General features: G+C 42.7%; 3 protein-coding genes across 4 annotated transcripts; 1 reads left to right on the top strand and 2 right to left on the bottom strand.

Moving 5' to 3' along the window:
* Nucleotides 1-390: 390 nt before the first annotated feature.
* Nucleotides 391-6,354, top strand: LOC128755351 (calcium uniporter regulatory subunit MCUb, mitochondrial-like). The gene is made up of 9 exons (XM_053858684.1): nucleotides 391-702; nucleotides 1,147-1,204; nucleotides 1,274-1,441; nucleotides 1,529-1,633; nucleotides 2,226-2,383; nucleotides 2,653-2,759; nucleotides 2,822-2,918; nucleotides 2,975-3,091; nucleotides 3,172-6,354. The coding sequence occupies exons 1-9, from the start codon at nucleotides 637-639 to the stop codon at nucleotides 3,247-3,249; spliced, it is 954 nt and encodes a 317-aa protein (XP_053714659.1). The 5' UTR covers nucleotides 391-636; the 3' UTR covers nucleotides 3,250-6,354.
* LOC128755350 (complement factor I-like) lies at nucleotides 2,859-11,346 on the bottom strand. Of its 2 annotated transcripts, XM_053858683.1 has the most exons (18): nucleotides 9,385-11,346; nucleotides 9,129-9,217; nucleotides 8,800-8,953; nucleotides 7,930-7,993; nucleotides 7,693-7,858; nucleotides 7,134-7,336; nucleotides 6,931-7,035; nucleotides 6,750-6,866; nucleotides 6,639-6,674; nucleotides 6,542-6,562; nucleotides 5,286-5,422; nucleotides 5,108-5,211; nucleotides 4,947-5,051; nucleotides 4,697-4,875; nucleotides 4,415-4,516; nucleotides 3,837-3,985; nucleotides 3,659-3,769; nucleotides 2,876-2,987 (listed from the first exon to the last, which is right to left on the bottom strand). In XM_053858683.1, the coding sequence occupies exons 1-17, from the start codon at nucleotides 9,436-9,438 to the stop codon at nucleotides 3,701-3,703; spliced, it is 1,854 nt and encodes a 617-aa protein (XP_053714658.1). In that variant the 5' UTR covers nucleotides 9,439-11,346; the 3' UTR covers nucleotides 2,876-2,987; nucleotides 3,659-3,700. The 2 variants fall into 2 exon arrangements, with proteins under 2 accessions (XP_053714657.1, XP_053714658.1); XM_053858682.1 differs by having other exon boundaries at nucleotides 2,859-3,769.
* A 1,031-nt stretch (nucleotides 11,347-12,377) lies between these two features.
* On the bottom strand, nucleotides 12,378-20,451 carry LOC128755348 (complement factor I-like). The gene is made up of 18 exons (XM_053858681.1): nucleotides 20,203-20,451; nucleotides 19,865-19,992; nucleotides 19,468-19,621; nucleotides 18,501-18,564; nucleotides 18,266-18,431; nucleotides 17,720-17,922; nucleotides 17,517-17,621; nucleotides 17,336-17,452; nucleotides 17,225-17,260; nucleotides 17,128-17,148; nucleotides 15,996-16,132; nucleotides 15,818-15,921; nucleotides 15,657-15,761; nucleotides 15,407-15,585; nucleotides 15,199-15,300; nucleotides 13,458-13,606; nucleotides 13,280-13,390; nucleotides 12,378-12,500 (listed from the first exon to the last, which is right to left on the bottom strand). The coding sequence occupies exons 1-17, from the start codon at nucleotides 20,254-20,256 to the stop codon at nucleotides 13,322-13,324; spliced, it is 1,893 nt and encodes a 630-aa protein (XP_053714656.1). The 5' UTR covers nucleotides 20,257-20,451; the 3' UTR covers nucleotides 12,378-12,500; nucleotides 13,280-13,321.
* Nucleotides 20,452-20,937: the final 486 nt, after the last annotated feature.

Raw genomic sequence — 20,937 nt, 5'->3', positions numbered from 1 at the left:
AAACCTCTATTTTATTCATTCATTATTATTTAAAAATGTTCAAAAACCATGTATTGTAACAGCTTTAGCATATGATGCGACCTCCTAATTGAATTCCTCAGCCGTGTTTTGGAAATGTTTAGAGATAAATATCAATTTTATACCATTTATGTGATATATGTTGGTGTCATTTGCTGTCGTGTGAACTCTATTGTTCAATCTGAAATGCATCAGTGTATTCGCCAGAAACTTGCATAACTTTATATGTAGTTTCCGCTTGAACAGTTGTTCTTCTTCTTCGCATTTTTTGTTCGTGTGCTGATATGTGAAGATTCCAATAGTTGCCCTAGAGCGCCCCCTGAAGAAGAATAAGAGAACTGCACGAGCTGAACAACAACAGTCGAGTCGCCTCTTTTTTTTAAGTTCGCATTGAATCCGCTGCAAACATAATCTCAGTTTTCTCAAACTTTGATCAAAGACGGAGTGCTCAGAAAACTATTAAAACATTTCTAAGCTCTGTTTTGGCGGAAGCAGCCAGGAAAGAGTTAACTTCCTGTGAATCACTGTCAGGAAACCTGTTTCTACTCGCCCCACAAATACTTGAAACCCTTTTTTACGACACCGAAAGGAATCTTCGCGTGTTTTTCTGCTGGAATCATGGTGGTTTCCAGGCTTCTGGGCCGATTGGCGTTATGTCCATCACCGAGACTCCGAATCGTCACTGTGAGTTCCTGATCTCCAACTTCTAGCGAATAGTTTACTTTCTGTTTCCTCCACTTTTCACTCATGCAACTTCGGCAGTGGAGGATTAGCCGTCAGAACGTTTGTTTTTCTGAGAAATGTTGCTATGTTGAGGCTAACGAAAGAGTCCGGCACCTCAGGAGGAGGTTGACCGGTCGCATCCTAAACGCACACACGCCCATCACAGCGAGCTCTGAGGCCTGAACACATCTTGATAGACCGCTGTCATGGTGGTGCCCTGATCCGAGGGGTCGTGGGGGCAGCAGTCCAGGCGCAGAGGTCAAAACTTCCTCCAGAAAACAAGCAGTTCAACTGGTGACTCTGCGTGTTTGCTGTTGATATAGGATATTTATATTTATTCTGTTTATATTCCGAGCTGCCTGCATTTTTCCATCGTGGCTCTTATGACTCTCCTTTCTCGCTCAGTTCCGTCCAGTCTGGTCCACTTCAGTTTCTGGCTTCAGCAGTCAGCCTGCATCCACAGGTTTGTTGTGCAACCAGCATCTTTTTAAAGATAATTACAAACTGTCTTCACTGAAAATGTGCTGTCTAGACGCGGTGGTGCGACACAGGTTTGGTCGTCCGGTTCTGTCAGTGCGTCTGCCGACGGGCAGGAAGCACGACTTCACGCTTACGCCCATGCTGACCACAGTGGGAGACCTGCTGCAGGACATCACAGCCAAGGACTCGGCAGTGCGCAGCGCCACCTTGCTGACAGGAGGTGAAACTTCAAATCGAAGGACCAAGTCCATCGCTAGAGTCCTGACCTTCGTTTTCACTGAAGAAGAGCTTTTGTTTGGTTCCTCAGATGGAGAGAGGATCTCGTCGTGCACCTTCATGGAGACTGTTCTACAAGAAAACTTCCAGCTGGTTGTCAATGAAGTCACATATGAGGTCCGTTCCCCAGGACAAGGTACGTGGTCAGAGACAGATCAGATTAGTGTAAATAACAACAAGGTGCAAGGTTTTAGCTCTAGACAAAAAAAAGAAACAGATATTTAAATGTAAATAATATAAATCTGAGGTACAATAATCCATAAAGTAGGACAATAAAGCTTTTTCTTCTTTTTTTACTAGAAGGTGAAAGCATTGAAATAAACAAGATTATACAACATAATTCTACAACTGAAAGATTAGGGTTAGATGAACGTTAAAGTATTTTTGAAGAATATAATTTAAAAAGTAAACACCGTATAACACAGTGATGTGAATGATAATAAGAAAAATATATTTTAAGCTCTTAATTATAAATGACATTTTATTAATTTTGAAAGACATGATGTGGAAAAGAAATCTAAATTCCATGAGCAGGAAATACTATAATATTCAATGTCAATTTCAAATTACAATTTTAAATCACGAATGAAATGAATAATAAAATAAAATAAACATTTTTGAAAGCACCATCAATTTGAGATTCAGGATAAAATGTGTGGTTGACGATCATCATTAACAACAACAACAGGTGGAATTTTATAGAAGCTAAAGACGAGTCTCTCTCTCAGGCCAGTCTCACGAACACGTTTTGGCCGTGGATGACATGAAGTATGTGGTCCACCTGCTCCACACGGCTCTGAACCTCCCACAGAAGCTTCACAGCAAGCATCACGAGCTGATGATCCAGCAGGAGGAGCTCCGGCACCGACTGGAGCCGCTGGAGACGGTACTGACCCGGGTTTCAAAACGTCGGTGTTGGGTTGAGCTTTCTTTGCCGAACTACAGCCGGCTTTTCTCAGTGGAACTGGGCCTCCAACATTCTTGGTTGCTTCATGATGTTTTTTTTTTTCAGTTACATTCCTGGTTTCTAGCAACACGAGTTTTTCGACTATCTATAAAACATGATTTCTGTTCAGTGTGTGGTGAAAGTATTAGGGAATTTTACCGATCCAAATTTGTTTTGCTGGTTTACTTAACTCCTCTTTTCTGAATCAGCTGAAGCGACGGCTGGCTAAGCAGGCTGAGTCGCGGGCCTCGGTGCTAGCGTGGGCGGGGCTTGCCTACCTGTCATTTCAAGGAGGTTTCCTTGGTTACCTCACCTGGTGAGCTCACACGCTGGTCACACACAGTTCTTCAGAACCTAACGCCGCAGAGTGTGTCACAGGTACGTGTTTGCGTGGGACGTGATGGAGCCCGTCACCTACTTCATCACTTACAGCACCAGCATGATGTTCTTCGCCTACTACGTCCTCACCAAGCAGGTGAGAAGGAAGACATCCGTCGTCACCTCCTCCGCTCACTGCCTCGTGTCCTTCAGGAGTTTTACTGCCCTGATGTGAAAGACAGACAGTTCCTGCACTTCTTCCACCAGAGGGCGACAAAAGCTAAATTTGATGTTGAGCAGTACAACCGGCTGAAAGGCGAGCTGGCGCTGGTACCTGCACCTCTTCCACCTCACGCTTGGTTACATGAAATCCAGACACTATCTCACACATTGTATGTGTGTGTGTTCAGGTGGAGAGCGACCTCCGGAGGCTGAGGAGCGCCATTCGACTGCAGCAGCAGGTGGATCATGCCCCCCCTCAAACGTAACTCATTACATGTTGTTGTTGTGAAGGAAACTGGCAATTGCCTTCACATCTGAGAAATCTCAGATTTACTTTCTTTTTCTTGGCATTTCCCATCAGAGGTCACCACCTACAGTATCTTAATGTCTCCACATCATGACCCTCCCTGGCTACCCCCCTCTTCTTTCATGCTTTTTCATGTTCTTCGAATGTGATGGTTCTCTGTGACCAACAAAGGCTGCTTGTCATATCTCAACGTGTTTGCTGTAAATATCATGAGTCCATATTTAGTAGACGAAGTTATGTGATGAGACTGAGCCCTTGCTCCCAGACTGATGTTGAGTCTCTGACTGAACAAAGAGACGGCTTCAACAAATAAAACCTGTTTACGTCATAAATATTTTAGTGGAAATGCAAATGTTTATTGTACTTACAGATGAATCTGCACTGAAATCATCCATAAAATCTGTGAGAGGTCAGGAATTGTACTTTGTCACAGCAGGCCACCCGGTGTGACCCCTGATCCACTCAAAGTAGTGGGCCACCTGACAGGGAAACACGGGTCTGTGAAACTGGCACACCAGAGAGGGAAGCCACTCACGTGGACTTTACCTGGGTGTAAAGTCCAGGGAGGTTCCGCTGACCACACCGTTCCCCCCAGCTCACGATGCCCCACAGGTAGGACACACCCAGCTCATCCTCGCACACCAGGGGACCCCCGCTCTCCCACTGGCAGGAGTCCACTCTGCCCTCGGGATCATCTACACAAAAACCACTTTAACGTTGTGACGATAAAAGGAACACAGTTATTCAACTCAGTGTTTTACAGGATCAAAGGAGAGTGAGAGCGCATCAGGATTAAGCTCAAATGACTGAGCATAAAAGCACTCCACTCAGGAAGGTCAACCTTCCGCCAGCGCAATCTTCCAATGTTAGCGATCCAGATCACTCCCAAAATGGAATCATTCGATCCTTGTCCTGTTTCACACATATATCCTGACAGCTTCATCCAAATCTGTCCATAACTGAAAGTGAATTCAATACATGTACAAGCAGAGTTTATGACAAAAGACATGGCTGGTTGAAGATATTTGAGGCTGAGGTAGTGATGAACACATTAGATCATGTGTGTCCAACTCAAGCCCTCTGACCACAAAGAAAAGTCCAAGTTAAGCTGGATCCGTACCCACCTGCACACATCATGCCTGGTTTGAAGCGATCCCCGTAGAACGTTTGGCAGTTGTCAATGAGGGTGACCTTTGCCCAGTGCAACACTTGGGAACCGTCTCCTTCTACAAAACCAAATGTTTTCAAACGTTTCATGTTAACTGAGTCACGACCATGGGGAGAACCAACGACAGCGCGCTGTAACTGCCTGCCCATGTTTTTGCGCGACAGTGGATTGTTGCACTTGGTCTCACAAATGGTGAAGAGGAACATGAACGAAAGTGAAAACTGCGATGGATGCGAACCTGCGTTAAGTGCCCACCCTGAGATGCTGCAGTTGTGTGAGGGCTGAAACAGCTTGGTGGTCCACGGGACACACACGGCGCTGACGGCTGGGTTGTCCACAAAACATTTTTCCTTGTCTTGCGGAAGGGCCTTCAGCTTCACCAAGGCGATGTCATTCTGGTATGTGGCAGCGTCGTACCTGCAGTGCATCACTGGTGTTAATGACCTTCTGATGACCTTCCAGTTCCTTGTCACTGCTGGGCTACAGACTGTGGATGGATGATGATCTCCTGGACTGAGACAATATCAGTTGTATCTTGGGGCCGCGACTTCATCCACAGAGAGAATTTCACCCAGAACAAGGTGGGGTTCGGCCTGGAAAACACACCAGTGAATGTGGACTCAACAGCTGCTCCCACCCACCGCTCTACCTGACACAGTGGGCCGCCGTGAGCACCCAGCACCCTCCAATATAAGCTCCACCACAGTTGATCTTCTTGTCCTCCTGCAGCGCCACCTGCCACTGGATCTGAGTCTGTCGATTCACATGGCAACAGTTGAGGCAACACAGAGGCCCAGCTCTAAAAGATGTGTTGAATTGGCACTGACCGGTTTGGCAGGAGTCCCTCCAACCACTCGCTTGAATCTGCTCTGTCTGTGAACCATCTCTTCATTGTGGACAGTGGTGGTGTTGGGAAGCCCACAATAGAGGCGGGACTCCAGATGAGCCCGAATGATGGCGGTTTCTACACACAAGTAGGAACATCTTAAGCTGCGTTAACAATGGCTGAACAATTTAAACTGGTATTAATTTGCGGTGGTTTGAATTGTTCTTTGTTTGCAGTATATTTACTCTCATTTTAAGTGCTTCATCAGATGCCAGAATGTGATCGCTTGACACAACAATCCAGTGCGTGATTTGAGCACCACTTTGTTTATAACCAATTTACACTTTATAACGAAATTAATCATAATGTGTAACTTCAGGAAATGCTTTCTCTGGTGGTAGTCACATGGTGACCGCTCATTAAATTGGAGAGTCATATGTTTTTACCAGTTATTGCAGCCAAAGACGGATTTTTCCCTCGTATTTTGTGTTCACAATGTCGAAAGTGCAATGGACTCAATCAGACTGCAGGTGGCAGTAACATCACGGAACCGCTATAACAGAGACCCATGAGGCGTGAAGAAGAAGCTCCTCAGGAAATGTATTGGAATCTTCAAAACGTGTGTAACCCATTTTGTCATCTGCCATCTATAGACAAAGTTGATTTAGCACAGAGATTTCATTCTATGTTGTGTTTTATTCAGGCAAAATGTCCGTTCTCTTCCTGTTGGAACTGGAGCTGGTCTGGTCATGTGACTGGATATGTCTTTTGTCTCATTGAAAATCAAACTAAGAACCAAACAAACTACCTCATATTGATAATGTCTATAATCTCGACATCTTGCATTTAGCTAGTGCGGCCTGCATGAGATCAACGTGACAAAGTAACCGTGACCATCTCAATTTTGTCCCATGACAATGACCCTTTTTTGGCTCGTAAGTAAATAGGTCCCTTTTAATTTCCCTTTATTTATTTGTATTTAAAATATGTGGCAATAGTTATTTTTTATCCCCAATATTGTGTTTTCCTCTCATACATTTTACTTAACCTCTCCCATCTTTACATTCTGTTTTTCACTTAAAGGTTTCCATTTAATGTTCTTCTTTTGAGAGATTAGATCAGTCCAGATGACACAGAAAACCCTTGAAATGATCTTTACTTGATGCAGTAAATTGGACCCTAACAACAGCCTGTCTCTGGGAAATGTCGACCTTTGGTATTCAGAAACTCTTTTCCATGCAAAAAGCAGATACATACCGTTCCGGGGAGAAGTATATTCTGGAAGAATGAGAAGATTAATAAATATGTGATGCACATGAATCGAGTACACATACACTGCAAGGTCATAGAAAACCTGTATTTTGGATGAAAGGTGAAAGAGGGCCTTGTTCTGTGGGCATAAGATTAATGACACTTAATTACAAATTCAAACAACCAACATGCTTGGAGAAGTCGTGACACTGACCCTTCAGCTGTTTTGTTGACTCATCTTCACCATCCAGACAGTCGATCTGTTGGTCCAAGAGAGCATCTTGAGACACACAGACTCCAGTCTTGCATCGGAAAGCTTTGTTCCTGCATTCTGACATGAGCAAAACATCAGTCGCATGCATGAGATGGAGCTTCAGCCATCAGTGGTGTGTTACTTTTGCAGCACATCTCATCGCTGAGGTCACCGCAGTGGTCGATTCCATCGCACGTATGACTCATTGGCACAAGCTTCTCATTGGCGCACTTGAAGCTACACGTCTCTGAAATGAAAAGTTGAAATAAGCACAATCTAATTTGCACCTGAATATTTTCAGTCATCAGCAAGGAACTGAAAAACAAGTCAGCGGAACTTTCTCACCTGTTTTCTGAGTCATGTTGTAACAGGTTGCTGTGGCGATCTTCCGATTAGGATAATTCCGCACCTTGCCATGTATGACACACTCGGCCAGGGAGTTCTCGTAGCCTTGGCATCGTATAGACACACAATGTGTGGGGAAGCGTTTGTTCTGGTGCTGTGTGATCAGTGAGTGATAGAGCTTGTAACCAGCAGATGCGCCACCACTGTAGACAAACACAGTGAAACTTTAATGCCAAGAAACACACTCAGAGAGCGCAGCCCTCTGGCAAGCAGCTAATTTCCACCAGCATTGTGATTTCTCCCCCAAGATTGGTATGTTGCACTTATGTTAAATGAATCATTTCATCAACGTGACACACAGCAGGAGGCAGTAGTGTTCAAAACACACTTTTCTTTTCAAACCCCGACCATCACCGAACCTCGATGGTGGAGGTGAATATATATATATATATATATATATATATATATATATATATATATATATATATATATATATATATATATATACAGCCATCATACTTGTTTAAAACAGACAATAAGTCGTGACATATCTCCTTACAGTGGGCTTCCGTTTTCCCTGCAGGCCACATTTACTTCCGCCATTTGCCAATATTTCTTACAGACCAACAGATTCTGTCCGCCACCAGGAGAGTTGCTGTCGGGGACAAATACTGTGACGAGTCCGGTGTCTGGATCGATGGAGGTACTGAACACGGGACCGTCAACTGTGGTGAGATGCAAAGATGTGAGACGCTGATGTTGACTTCTGAATTTGGAAATGATTATGGAGTCAAACCTTCACAAGTTTCAGAAAAGTGAGACATGATTGGCTGCTTGGTTCGGCACGACATGGCCATTGCCTGGTGGAGACAGAGTCACGTGAGGGAAGATGACACTTGAGAGTGCACCTGGACGACTGTATCACTGCAGGGATACATGCTTTCACTGATGTACTGGACTTGGAAAAAGCCCAAAGTGTAACTCAAATGTGCTTAGCCCAACATGGGGGACACAATCGCATTTCCATACATGGAGATGTAAGGCATCATGTCATTTTCACATTGATAATACAGGAATACCCTCAGGAAATGTTTGGCACATAAAAAACAGCAATAGCAATATAGTATATAACGATAGTAAAGTGTGTCACTTGGTATATAAATGGCCTCATACGCCTTGCATTTCAGTCATGGTGAGTTCTACACCACCGTCAGTGAGGAGGAGAGCCACATACGTTGCTATAAACCGATGGGTTGATGAGGTCTCATGAAACACTGTCCTGATTTTCAGAGGCCACCAGATGGAGGTGTCTGCTGCAAAAGGTTTGGACTTGAACAACTCATTCAGTGAAGCCTCACATCATTTCTAAACAAAGAGCGCCATCTAGTGGCCTCTGAAAATTGAAGGGAAACATTTTACCCCCCAGCAACATGCGGACACAAAAGCCACTTGAAGGGAGCTGCTCTCTTTGGGAGTGAGAACGGTTTGGCAGGTTACCAGGTGGACCAGGGTGAAGTCAAGTCCACCAAATATTTAGGTTGATCCATATGTAAATATCAAGGCCCATGAGTGGTGCTTGATAGAGCATTATGGAGAGGAATGGACAAGCAATAGAAGCACTTACCACACAGACTTTCATAAGACATGGACAAGATAAAGGTTGTACCTGGCAAAACGAAAGATAGCTTCTCTTATCTCTTCCGCAAACAGGCTTGACGTTCCACGTTTCACACATATATAGCAGTTTACAGGTACATTGTCCCTGAATGCAGCGCTGCCACGGAGGGCAAAAGACCGTGTCACAAGATTCTCGTGTCAACCTGACAACACACAAATGAAGAGAGGGACTGTAGTGCTGCAAGACAAACACAACTTATTGAAGTTGAGATGAAAAACAAAATGTCTATGGGGAGGATACTGCGAAAATAAAGCTCTCAGGATTTCAAAGTAAGAGTTTGGGAGGCAACAGTGTGAGCTGCACACTAATGTATTCACCTGCACTCATTGGAAGCCAGGAACTCAGCTTGGCTGCTGCAGTTTATGGCGACTGGTATCTGCTGGGTCCACCTGCTCTGGAAGACATCCTGAGTAAAACAAGCACAACACCACCTTAAATTCTTACTGATGACTCTGCTTAGTTTAAGGTGAAGTTGATCAATAGAAGAGGAGTTTAAAAATGGAGACAAAATACATGAATGAGCACTTGAATTCTATTAAAAAAATGTTGAATAAGAAGGAAAGATTTACTTACCACTTGAGAGACACAAGTGTGAAGAAATGGCAGGAGAAAATAAAGAGAATTCATCCTGAGAAAGATCAGTCCAGCACTGTTATAAACTTGTAGTTTCTCTATTTAATAATCGGTTTATCAAAACAAAAAGCTTCGGTGGTCTCTAACAGCTAGAAACAGAAGCTGGCACAGTGGTTGAATGACTTGGTGTCTGGACCCAAAATTGTGGCTGACCAGCTGATTATTTACTCTGACGTCATCAGTCAATAACTGAGAGTCAAGATGAGAGTCAGTTATACTTTATTCTAATGAGTCACAGTGTCACACAAAAACTGTCTGTGGAAAACCTGGGTTCTCATAATTGAAGTTGTCAAGCTGGGAGTAGAAATGCGAAGAACGTATGAGAGTCAAACTCAGACATGTGTTGTCATAGGATAAGAGCTACTGGAGAATTGGGGGCATGCTTCATGTTGAGGAGGAACAGTGACAGTAGCAATGCAGATGGTCCTGTGGAACACAACAATCCTTACAATGTTAGTAAGGAAGCAGGCTTTTAGCGAGAGGGGCGTCTGCAAAACATGAACAAAATGGACGCCCTGTTTTCTCTGCAGGACGCTGTAAATGTCCGATTATTTGTGCCTAGTTTCCATGAAAAGGGTGTTCCCGCTTTGTCATTTTACTGAATATGTTAGAAAATTTCAGATTTTCGGCCCTTTTGCAGCTGTAGCCTGGTTGCCATATTTATTTACTGCCATAATCTTGCAGTTCACGTCGCGTGAGTTGCGACACTGCGGCATGAAAGCACAATGTGTATGGGATGTTTGACACAGATCAAAGGAGGTTCCACACTTTAAAGAATAGTTTCCAAGCCCAACTCATAGCTTTTTAAATCTTTTTAATCAGGAGAAGTATTTTAGCATTTTTTGGCACAAAGCTCATTCCCCAGCTCCCCAAACTGTGGTGCCATGCAGAGAACTGCGCTGCGTGTTATTGTGGCAACAGCTACTGACTTCATCTCTGTTTATTATTTTGGCTTTGTTATACAAATAGCTGTATTATACAAATAGATGATGACAGCTTCTTTTTTGAAGTTTTGAAGCCAGTCGCTGACATGGCGTGTCAGGAGGGGAAAGGGCTGAGGGAAATCCTAGCTAAAAGCCGGCACAATATGGGTTATTGTTATAGCAGTTTTGAAGTGAAGCGATTAAGCCATGAAAACCACTGGGATCAGAGGAAGACTGAATTTATCTGTGATATTGTGACTACATTGTTCCTTCTTATAACAACTGTTTTGAAAGAGCAGGGTGCACTTTAGAGAACGCATCACACATTTGGGTCAGCACTTTCTCCTGAGCAGTACAAAAAAATGAAATCATTCAAGGGGACAACATTGATGTTTGACAAACAGCTTGTCTTCACAGAAGCACAGACATGTTAATGAACAACTATTTGTTGATAGGAATCAGCATCATTGCCGGGATGTACTTGCAATGTTTGGTTTCAGAAGGTTTGTCTATAAAAACACAAACCAGCCATCACTGTAGCCGTGGACTCTGGATGTGTGACCCTTGACCCCTGCCCCGTCACATTTATATATATATATATATATATATATATTAGAGAATTTGTGATTAATTAATCGCAGTTTAATCATATAAGAATATCTGTCACTAGAAGCCACATTTTGGACACAACAACGAAATATTGTTTAATTTGCATCAGTTTGACAATAGCGCAATAAATCAGGATGGTGGCTATATTCAAGTTTTTATATCACCTTATTTAAACTAAAGCTCTTTTAATGTCTTGAAAATATTTGCATAAGAATTTCAATTTTATAAGAATTTCAAGTCCTTTCAGAGTAGTGGAAACCCTGAACATTGTGTAGCGAAAAACATCCCAGGGATTCCTCCACGTTTGTTGTTGTTGTTATCATCCTAGCTGTGATGTGTCTTGTGCATCAGTGGGATCAGTGCACCAGGAACTCCTGCACCCACAAAGGCCACACACAGTACTGAGCCTCATTTGGACTTGTTTAAAGGACATTACATCAAAGTTGGATCAGTGTGTTTTTCCACTTTTGAGTATAACTCCAAATCCAGACCTCCAAGGTATTTAATAAAAATATTACATTCAGATCTACAATGTGTTACTTTAGTGTTCCCTTTATTTTTTTGAGCAGTATATATATATATATATACAAACAAAGAGAATGATAAACAGAAACAAAAAACAGAAAGGAAAACTACTTTATGACTATATATACTCACATACAATTCAAATTAGATCGTCACAATTATGTTACCACCTTTTCCACAAATTAAAGTACATATCTTAGCAAGTTTAGCTGATTTTCCTCGATAAGCATATTTTTTCCAGTGTTAAGTATGTCATTAGATCTCTAAGCCAGTTGCCTGAAAGTGGTCTAGGCAACGCTGTATCAAGAATTTTGTTACCCATTTTTTTTGGGTCATATTTTAGCCATGTGCATAGTGGTAGCGTCACACTAACCGTCTGCTGCTCCATAATGTTGTGAGGTGGCGACTTTTGATGACAGAGCTGAGGCAGACGTGGCTGTGATGTCATCGTTTCCGAAACTATTTAGAGCCGCTGTCCAGGTGGAGACACAGATCCTGCATTTCCCAATGCATTCACAGGTTTCAAAAAGTATCGTATATGGAACAGTGACGGAAAGACGCCGGATCCATGAGGACAAAAGGATGAGGAAACAACTCCCTCTGTGTGTGTGGATGGGATCTGTGTGCCATTTCCCTTAGAAAATGTATTGTTTTTTAAATTGTCTTTGTCATGACCTGTGCTCGGAGCATGCGTTCTCATATCTGGTTTAAATTCTGATCATTTCAATTTTGACCAGTGAATTCTATGTACAGTTTTAATCAGTGAGCATCCTAAGAAAAATGATGTCAACAACGTTCCCACATTGATTATAATATTCAGATCAGTTGCCCAATTTGTTTTTAAGATTTTAAGTCAAAGGATCTCTGATGTGTGTGTAAAGTAGTGAGTACATTTTTATTTTCTTCCTGAAATGCAGAGCTCTTTGAGAGGGAGTCCAGCAGAGTTTTGGGTGGCAATGACGGGAAGCAAATGCACCCACTTGACACCAGGCCGGGGTCCTGTAGATATTTGGACAAAAAAGAAGATGTTTTGGGATATTAAATTGTATTGAAAATTGTTGGAATGACATGGAAAATACCACGATAATAAAAATCTTAAATAACACGAAGATGGTAGTTATTCTCTACATGGAGGTGGAATATTAATGGGGCTCTCAGGCCCATCTCATTTCATTTTTAACCGATGATAACATTAAGTTTGTGGTCCACCTGCTCTATGCAGCATGCAGGAGGAGCTCCAGCACCGACTGGAGCAGCTGGAGACTGTATTGACCAGGTTTCAAAACGTGGCTCATGGGTTGAACTAACTGCAGCTGTCTTTCCACGGAGGAACTCTCCAAGTCAGACATTCTTGGTTTGTCATTTTTATTTATTTTAGTTATTTAACTCTACTGACAAAACGTGATTTATCTTCACTGTCTTGTGAAAGTAATACCCAACTATGGGGTACATAAAATACACAGCTATGTGCAGATAAACTAGTCAAGTCCAAAGACCCAACTAAATGACATTCACAAAGGTTTCTAAACATTTCTCCAGGGAGGTATTTCCTCAAAAGTCACTAAGCCTCCAGAAAATCAACAAAGCAGGCAAATCAGGTGTGATCCTGATCCTGTGATGCTTTTCATCGTTTCAAATGTGATGAATCCTCCTGAACTCTAAATGTGCTGCTAGGCCATATTTAGTACACCAAGTTATATGTGATCAGACTGAGATCTTACTCCCAGGCTTTACGTCAAAAATATTTTCATGGAAATGCAAATGTTTATTGTACTTACAGATGAATCTGCACTGAAATCATCCATAAAATCTGTGAGAGGTCAGGAATTGTACTTTGTCACAGCAGGCCACCCGGTGTGACCCCTGATCCATTCAAAGTAGTGGGCCACCTGACGGGGAAACACAGGTCTGTGTAACTGACGCACCATAGAGGGAAGCCACTCACGTGGACTTTACCTGGGTGTAAACTCCGGGGAAGCCCGGCTGACCACACCGTTCCCCCCAGCTCACGATGCCCCACAGGTAGGACACACCCAGCTCATCCTCGCACACCAGGGGACCCCCGCTGTCGCCCTGGCAGGAGTCCACGCTGCCCGCAAGGTCACCTACATGTGCAAAAATCACGTGAACATTGTGAAGATAAAGGCAACCTCGGTGTGTTTCTGCGACAAAAGAATAGGTATTGATATTGCACTTTTTTCAACTCAAACTGGTATGTGATGATAAAAGGTAGTGTTCGGCTGATGAGGCCTCATGTACCGCACCGGAAATTATCCAGTTTCACCTCATTTTTCCGGAGATAGAGGTGAACGATATGATGGCTTTAAATCATGAACAATAAGAATATACTGACAAGCTACCAACGAAAGGCGATGACTCGGATTCGTTCACATTCTTTCTATACACTATAGAAAGAATGACGCGTTGATTCATTCATCATATGCGGTGCTCCTCTTCTCACTCAAACTCACAGCGAAGAAGCCGGTCAAACGTGCAGCTTCGAATTGCTTCTAAACCCGATGCGCCTCTAACTTGACCACACACCGTCGTGACAGAATGATGGAGTGGTCCGCTTCGGTCCCGCAACGCCAAAGACTGTCTGCACTGCAGAGCTAACAGAGCTAATGTGACGTCTCACTTCATTTGTTTGTTTGTTATTTGGTCTAAATTGTCTGATTTTTTTTCTTCTTTAGGACAAACACCTTGACCAGAAACTTGCAAGTTAGTCTAAAAAATACACGTGATTGTAATAAAATTGAAACAGTAATTTAAACTAAATAAAGCATGATTTTTTTAAATTTACTGCAGACCCTTTTCTGGAGAGATTTTTTCAACTGATATTTTTTTGTACTTTTTAAGCAAAATATTTTCACAAATTGAAAGTGATTTTCAACAGGACTTTTGATTTAGCACCATTGCTTTGGTGGTGTGCCTCAGGATTTTTCATTGAACGGTGAGCGCCGCGGTATAAAAATAGATCTTGGCATAGAAAGATAAATATTCTTTGTCATTAAAACACTAAAAAGACCCCAAAATGAAATAATAAAGTGATTGAATTTACTAACAACAAAGTGAGACCAAAGAGATGATTCTTCAGTTCAAAAGGCAGCCGATTCCAAGGACATTGGCGCCTCCAAACGTTTCATAAGAGGGTTGTCACCAAGAAAACAACCGATCTGGGTGGATGGTTAGATAGCAAAATAAATCCTGTGAAAGTGCTGATATTCCGCAAACCTTTCAGGAAATGTTCTACTCAACACCATCTGTACTTCCTCATCATCAATTGTTATCACATGAACATCCTTTTTCTGACTCCTTTCCTCACTGAGAGTCCTGAATCCCAGCCCGGAGAAGCAGACTCAGCCAAATGGCAGCCAGTCTTGTTGAGTGCAACAAGCTCAATTGAACAGCAGATGGAGTTCCAATAACACAGCTCAGAGCCGCAGAAGAGGCCACTCTGCAGGGAATGAATGAGTAAAACCTCCAAAACTATTCTACAGTGGCTCTCAACAGAAAGTGACAAATGCTTCCATATCTAATTGGCAGATGGAGGATTCATAATCTCATTGGCGGAAGCGATGAACAGCTTTTGAAGGTGACACATAGATGAACACATTCGATCGTGTGTGTCCAACTCAAGCCCTCCGACCACAAAGTTAAGTTAGTTAAGTTAAAGTTAAGCTGGATCTGTACCCACCTGCACACATCATGCCTGGTTTGAAGCGATCCCCGTAGAACCTTTGGCAGTTGTCAAAGAGGGTGACCTTTGCCCAGAGCAACACTCGTGCAGTTTGTCCTTCTACAAAACCAATTGGACCAAATGTTTGCATATATGCTACACATACGCAAATGTGAAGAAGAGTGTGTGTGTGAAAGTGAAGACTCTGACTGCGATGGATGCGAACCTGCATTTCGTCCCCACCCTGAGATGCTGCAGTTGTGTGAGGGCTGAAACAGCTTGGTGGTCCACGGGACACACACGGCGCTGATGGCTGGGTTGTCCACAAAACATTTTTTCTTGTCTTGCGGAAGGGCCTTCAGCTTCACCAAGGCGATGTCATTCTGGTATGTGGCAGCGTCGTACCTGCAGTGCATCACTGGTGTTAATGACCTTCTGATGACCTTCCAGTTCCTTGTCACTGCTGGGCTACAGACTGTGGATGGATGATGATCTCCTGGACTGGGACGATATCTGTTGTACCTTGAGGCTCCCACTTCAACCACAGAGAGAATTTCACCCGGAACAAGGTGGGGTTCGGCCTGGAAAACACACCAGTGAATGTGGACTCAACAGCTGCTCCCACCCACCGCTCTACCTGACACAGTGGGCCGCCGTGAGCACCCAGCACCCTCCAATATAAGCTCCACCACAGTCGATCTTCTTGTCCTCCTGCAGCGCCACCTGCCACTGGATCTGAGTCTGTCCATTCACATGGCAACAGTTGAGGCAACACAGAGGCCCAGCTTCAACAGATATGTTGAATTGGCACTGACCGGATTGGCAGGAGTCCCTCCAACCACTCGCTTGAATCTGCTCTGTCTCTTATCCATCTCTTCATTGTGGACAGTGGTGGTGTTGGGACGCCCGCAATAGAGGCGGGACTCCAGATGAGCCCGGTTGATGGCGGTTTCTACACACAAGTAGGAACATTTAAGGTGGTTCAAAACATTAACAAAGGCTGAAGTTTGTTCAACTGACTACATTACTGCTCATTGAAACCGAGAGGCATTTGGACAGTTACACCACATTTTTAACCCGTTATTAGTTCCGTACATGGATTTCTTCATATTTAATGTTCATAATATTTCCAGTACAATGAGCTCAATCGGACTGCAAACGGCAGTAGCGACACGGCGCAGGCTGATGAAAAATAAAACTTTCAAAACCTTGTTAAATTCACATTTTGTCACCATAACAAACAAGTTAATTTACTGCAGTGATTCAATTGTATGGTTTTTTTTAAACAGTTTTAATTGCAGCTAGTCATGTGACCGGATGTGCCATCGTCTCATTGAAAATCTTCCGTTAATCCAAACAAACCAACAGAACCATAACCAAATCAAATCATTATCCCTCATTTCAAACCAACCCTGTTGGTTTCATTAAAATACATCTGTCAGTTTTGGAGTTGTTCAGTTCGCATAAACAAATGAGTGCAGACAAATGTCTCACTTTCATATATTTCTATTCAAGGACAAAGTCTTGTTTTTTCTCTTTTTCCCATTTTTGTTTCTTAATTCATCATTACATCAACCTTGAGTGAACCATAGTGCGTTTATTATGATTTTTAACACTTATTTTTGGGGCTATCCCATGAATTTCTAGTTCCTTTTACAGATAGTATTTTTTTAACCTGGTAATTATTGTGTCTTTCAATCATTTTATATTTTATTTTTGCTTCCATACTCCATATTTATTAATTGACTATAAATCTTCTTATCTTCATATTTTGTATGTTATCTTCACAAATGTCTCTATTTAATCTTTTCCAGAGAAAAGATGACACAGAAAACCCTTGAAATGATCTTTACTTGATGCAGTAAATTGGACAGCCTGTCTCTGGGAATGTAAATTTCCGCCTCTGATATTGAGAAACTCTTTTCCATGCAAAAAGCAGATACATACCGTTTCGGGGAGAAGTATATTCTGGAAGAATGAGAAGATTAATAAATATGTGATGAACATGAATCGAGTACACATACACTTTGAGGTCATAGAAAACCTGTATTTTGGGGCAAACGTGAAAGAGGGCCTGGTTCTGTGGGCATAAGATTATTGACACTTAATTACAAATTCAAACAACCAACATGCTTGGAGAAGTTGTGACACTGACCCTTCAGCTGTTTTGTTGACTCATCTTCACCATCCAGACAGTCGATCTGTTGGTCCAAGAGAGCATCTTGAGACACACAGACTCCAGTCTTGCATCGGAAAGCTTTGTTCCTGCATTCTGACATGAGCAAAACATCAGTCGCATGCATGAGATGGAGCTTCAGCCATCAGTGGTGTGTTACTTTTGCAGCACATCTCATCGCTGAGGTCACCGCAGTGGTCGATTCCATCGCACGTATGATTCATTGGCACAAGCTTCGCATTGGCGCACTTGAAGCTACACGTCTCTGAAATGAAAAGTTGAAATAAGCACAATCAAATTTGCACCTGAATGTTTTCAGTCATCAGCAAGGAACTGAAAAACAAGTCAGTGGAACTTTCTCACCTGTTTTCTGAGTCATGTTGTAACAGGTTGCTGTGGCGACCCTCCGATCAGGATCATTCCACACCTTGTTATGTATGACACACTCGGCCAGGGAGTTCTCGTAGCCTTGGCATCGTATAGACACACAATGTGTGGGGAAGCTTTTGTTCTGGTGCTGCGGGGTCAGTGAGTGATAGAGCTTGTAACCAACAGATGCGCCACCACTGTAGACAAACACAGTGAAACTTTAATGCCAAGAAACACACTCAGAGAGCGCAGCCCTCTGGCAAGCAGCTCATTTCCACCAGCATTGTGATTTCTCCCCCAAGATTGGTACATTGCACTTATGTTAAATGAATCATTTCATCAACGTGACATATCACAGATAGCAATGAGCTTAATAGAACAGTAGGAGGCAGTAGTGTTCAAAACACACTTTTCTTTTCAAACCCCGACCATCACTGAACCTCGATGGTGGAGGTGAATATATATATATATATATATATATATATATACAGCCATCATACTTGTTTAAAACAGACAATAAGTCGTGACATATCTCCTTACAGTGGGCTTCCGTTTTCCCTGCAGGCCACATTTACTTCTGCCATTTTCCAATATTTCTTACAGACCAACAGATTCTGTCCGCCACCAGGAGAGTTGCTGTCGGGGACAAATACTGTGACGAGTCCGGTGTCTGGATCGATGGAGGTTCTGAACACGGGACCGTTATCTGTGGTGAGATGCAAAGAGGTAAGACACTGACGTTGACTTCTGAATTGGATTGATTATGAAGTCAAACCTTCACAGGTTTCAGCAAAGTGGGACATGACTGATTCCTTGGTCCGGCACGACATGGCCATTGCCTGGTGGTGACAGTCACGTGAGGGAAGATGTCATTTCTCATTCAAAGAGAGCAGTCTGCTTCTGAAACATCAGGCTAGAACATAACACTTGAGACGTCGTCACCTGGACGACTGTATCGTTGCCGGGATATGCTTTCACTGATATACTGGATTTGTGAAAAGCCCAACTCAAGCTGTCACAAACTATTTCAGTGACAGTAACTGAGCTTACTGTTGAGAGTGCTGGGACTAATGCTACTTGGTAGTGATGGATAGATGAGGTATCATGAATCACTATTGCAAGGTCGATGAAACAGTGTCCTAATTTTCAGAGGCCACTCGATGGCGCTCTTGGTTTAGATGTGTTTTTGATGTGAGGCTTTATTTAATTATCTGTGCAAGTCTAAACATTTTACAGACAGTGCCATCTGGTGGCTTCTGAAAGTCAGGACACTGTGTCATGAACCCTCATTAACCCTACACTACAGCTTGGTATCGTACAATACCAGTAACAGCGGAATTGAATGAATGAGCTGTACTGTTGTCAAGAAGCCAATGGGTATGGTGCACTCATCGCAGCGTTTAAAATATAAAGTACAATAATCACTAGTAGACATGCTGTAGAACAATGTTCAACTGACATAAATATGACTTTACTATCAAATAAAATAGTTATAAAAATATCAATTCTGAGTCTTATTATACTCTGAAATTGTTGCTCTTCCTATTCCACTTAGTTGTATTCTAAATACAGTATATGGCTCTCATGGGATTAAATATGTAGGTTTTTTGGCTCTCTCAATCAAAAAGGTTCCTGACCCCTGAGATAGTGGGTGCCAACAAGCGATAGAAGCACTTTCTTAAAATTATATAAGGACAGTCCACAAACTCTCATCCCAGACATGGACATGATGAAGGCCGTACCTGGCAAAACGAGCGATAGCTTGTCTGATCTCGACCGCACACTGGCTTGACATTGTGTGTAGTACACATATACGGCAGTTTACAGGCACATCGTCCCTGAATGCAGCGCTGCCACGGAGGGCAAAAGACGGTGTCGCAAGACTCTCGCGTCAACCTGACAACACACAAATGAAGAGAGGGACTGCAAGACAGACACAACTTGTCGGGGTTGAGATGAAAAAATAAACATTGTGTAGAGGGAGTGACTGGAAGGAAGTCATGAGAATCACTGCCCGGTTAACAGTTACCAAGTTCACACTTAGTCACAGTGAGATCACACTGCCAGGATAAACATGTCAGGATTTCAAAGAAAGAGTTTGGGAGTCACCTGTGCACTGTTGAACACTAATGTATTTACCTGCACTCATTGGAAGCCAGGAACTCAGCTTCGCTGCTACAGTTAATGGCTGGAGAGCTGGGCTGGCTGATTGCTGAGAGGTTTAAGGCGACAGGTATCTGCTCGGGTGACCTGCTCTGGAAGATATCCTGAGTAAAACAAGCAAGAGAATACCTTAAATTCACGGTTATTTAATGTGTCAAATTAGTTGTTTCTGGAAGCAGCAAGCTTAAAACAAAGTTGATCAATAGACGAGGAATTTTACAAATGGGGACAAAATAAATGAACAAGCAGTTTAATTAAATTTTGAAAACGTTGAAGAAAAATGAAAAATGAATAAGAAGGAAATATTGACTTACCTTTTGAGAGATACAAGTGTGAAGAAATGGCAGGAGAAAATAAAGAGAATTCATCCTGAGAAAGATCAGTCCAGCACTGTTATAAACTTGTAGTTTCTCTATTTGATAATCTGTTCCGTCTAAAAGCTACAAACAGAAGCAGAACAGAAGAACATTGATTGAATGACTTGGTCTCTGGACACAAACATTGTGGCTGACCAGTTGATTATTTACTCTGACATCACCAGTCAGTTACTGAGAGTCAAGACGAGAGTCTAACTGCCATTTATACTTTATTCCAATGAGTCACAGTGTCACATAATGACCTCTAATGACGGTGTGTCCGAGGAAAACCCGGGATCTCGTAACTCAAGTTGGTCAAGAGTTCAAATGGAGTGTTGAGTGTGTGGATGAGGAACATCTGAGAGTCAAACTCAGGACTGATAGAGACATACTGTGGAGTGTGTAGTGGAGAAGACATTATTAATTATGGTTGCAGCACTTTTGATATGAACTGATCAAGTCAGAAAAATGGCTGCAGTCAGAGGGAGGATGAGTTAATCTGTGTTATTGTGACTACATTGTTCTTCTAACTCAAGTGAACCTTCGATAACACAACGTCAATTGGTGCCCTGTATTTCTTCTCACTTGAGTCTTAGTCTGAACCTTCTACTGAGCTGCACAAAAAGAGAACATGATTGGATCAACCAACCGTGGGGCATCTCTGTCAAACACTGCTTGTTGTCACAGGCAGAA

This window comes from Synchiropus splendidus, chromosome 3, assembly GCF_027744825.2.
Source record: "Synchiropus splendidus isolate RoL2022-P1 chromosome 3, RoL_Sspl_1.0, whole genome shotgun sequence".
Taxonomy (NCBI): Eukaryota; Metazoa; Chordata; class Actinopteri; order Syngnathiformes; family Callionymidae; genus Synchiropus; species Synchiropus splendidus.
The sequence above is the reverse complement of the archived record's forward strand: the minus strand, read 5'-3'. Positions and strand labels throughout refer to the sequence as shown.

Coding starts and splice junctions, on each gene's coding strand:
- LOC128755350 (XM_053858682.1), bottom strand. CDS start 9,438: ATGAATTCTCTTTATTTTCTCCTGCCATTTCTTCACACTTGTGTCTCT. Junction 7,859..7,929: donor CTTTTCTGAAACTTGTGAAG/GTTTGACTCCAT, acceptor ATCTCACCACAG/TTGACGGTCCCGTGTTCAGT. Junction 7,036..7,133: donor CAACATGACTCAGAAAACAG/GTGAGAAAGTTC, acceptor TTTTCATTTCAG/AGACGTGTAGCTTCAAGTGC.
- LOC128755351 (XM_053858684.1), top strand. CDS start 637: ATGGTGGTTTCCAGGCTTCTGGGCCGATTGGCGTTATGTCCATCACCG. Junction 703..1,146: donor CGAGACTCCGAATCGTCACT/GTGAGTTCCTGA, acceptor TTTCTCGCTCAG/TTCCGTCCAGTCTGGTCCAC. Junction 2,919..2,974: donor ACTACGTCCTCACCAAGCAG/GTGAGAAGGAAG, acceptor CGTGTCCTTCAG/GAGTTTTACTGCCCTGATGT.
- LOC128755348 (XM_053858681.1), bottom strand. CDS start 20,256: ATGAATTCTCTTTATTTTCTCCTGCCATTTCTTCACACTTGTATCTCT. Junction 18,432..18,500: donor CTTTGCTGAAACCTGTGAAG/GTTTGACTTCAT, acceptor ATCTCACCACAG/ATAACGGTCCCGTGTTCAGA. Junction 15,301..15,406: donor AGGGTGGGGACGAAATGCAG/GTTCGCATCCAT, acceptor TTGGTTTTGTAG/AAGGACAAACTGCACGAGTG.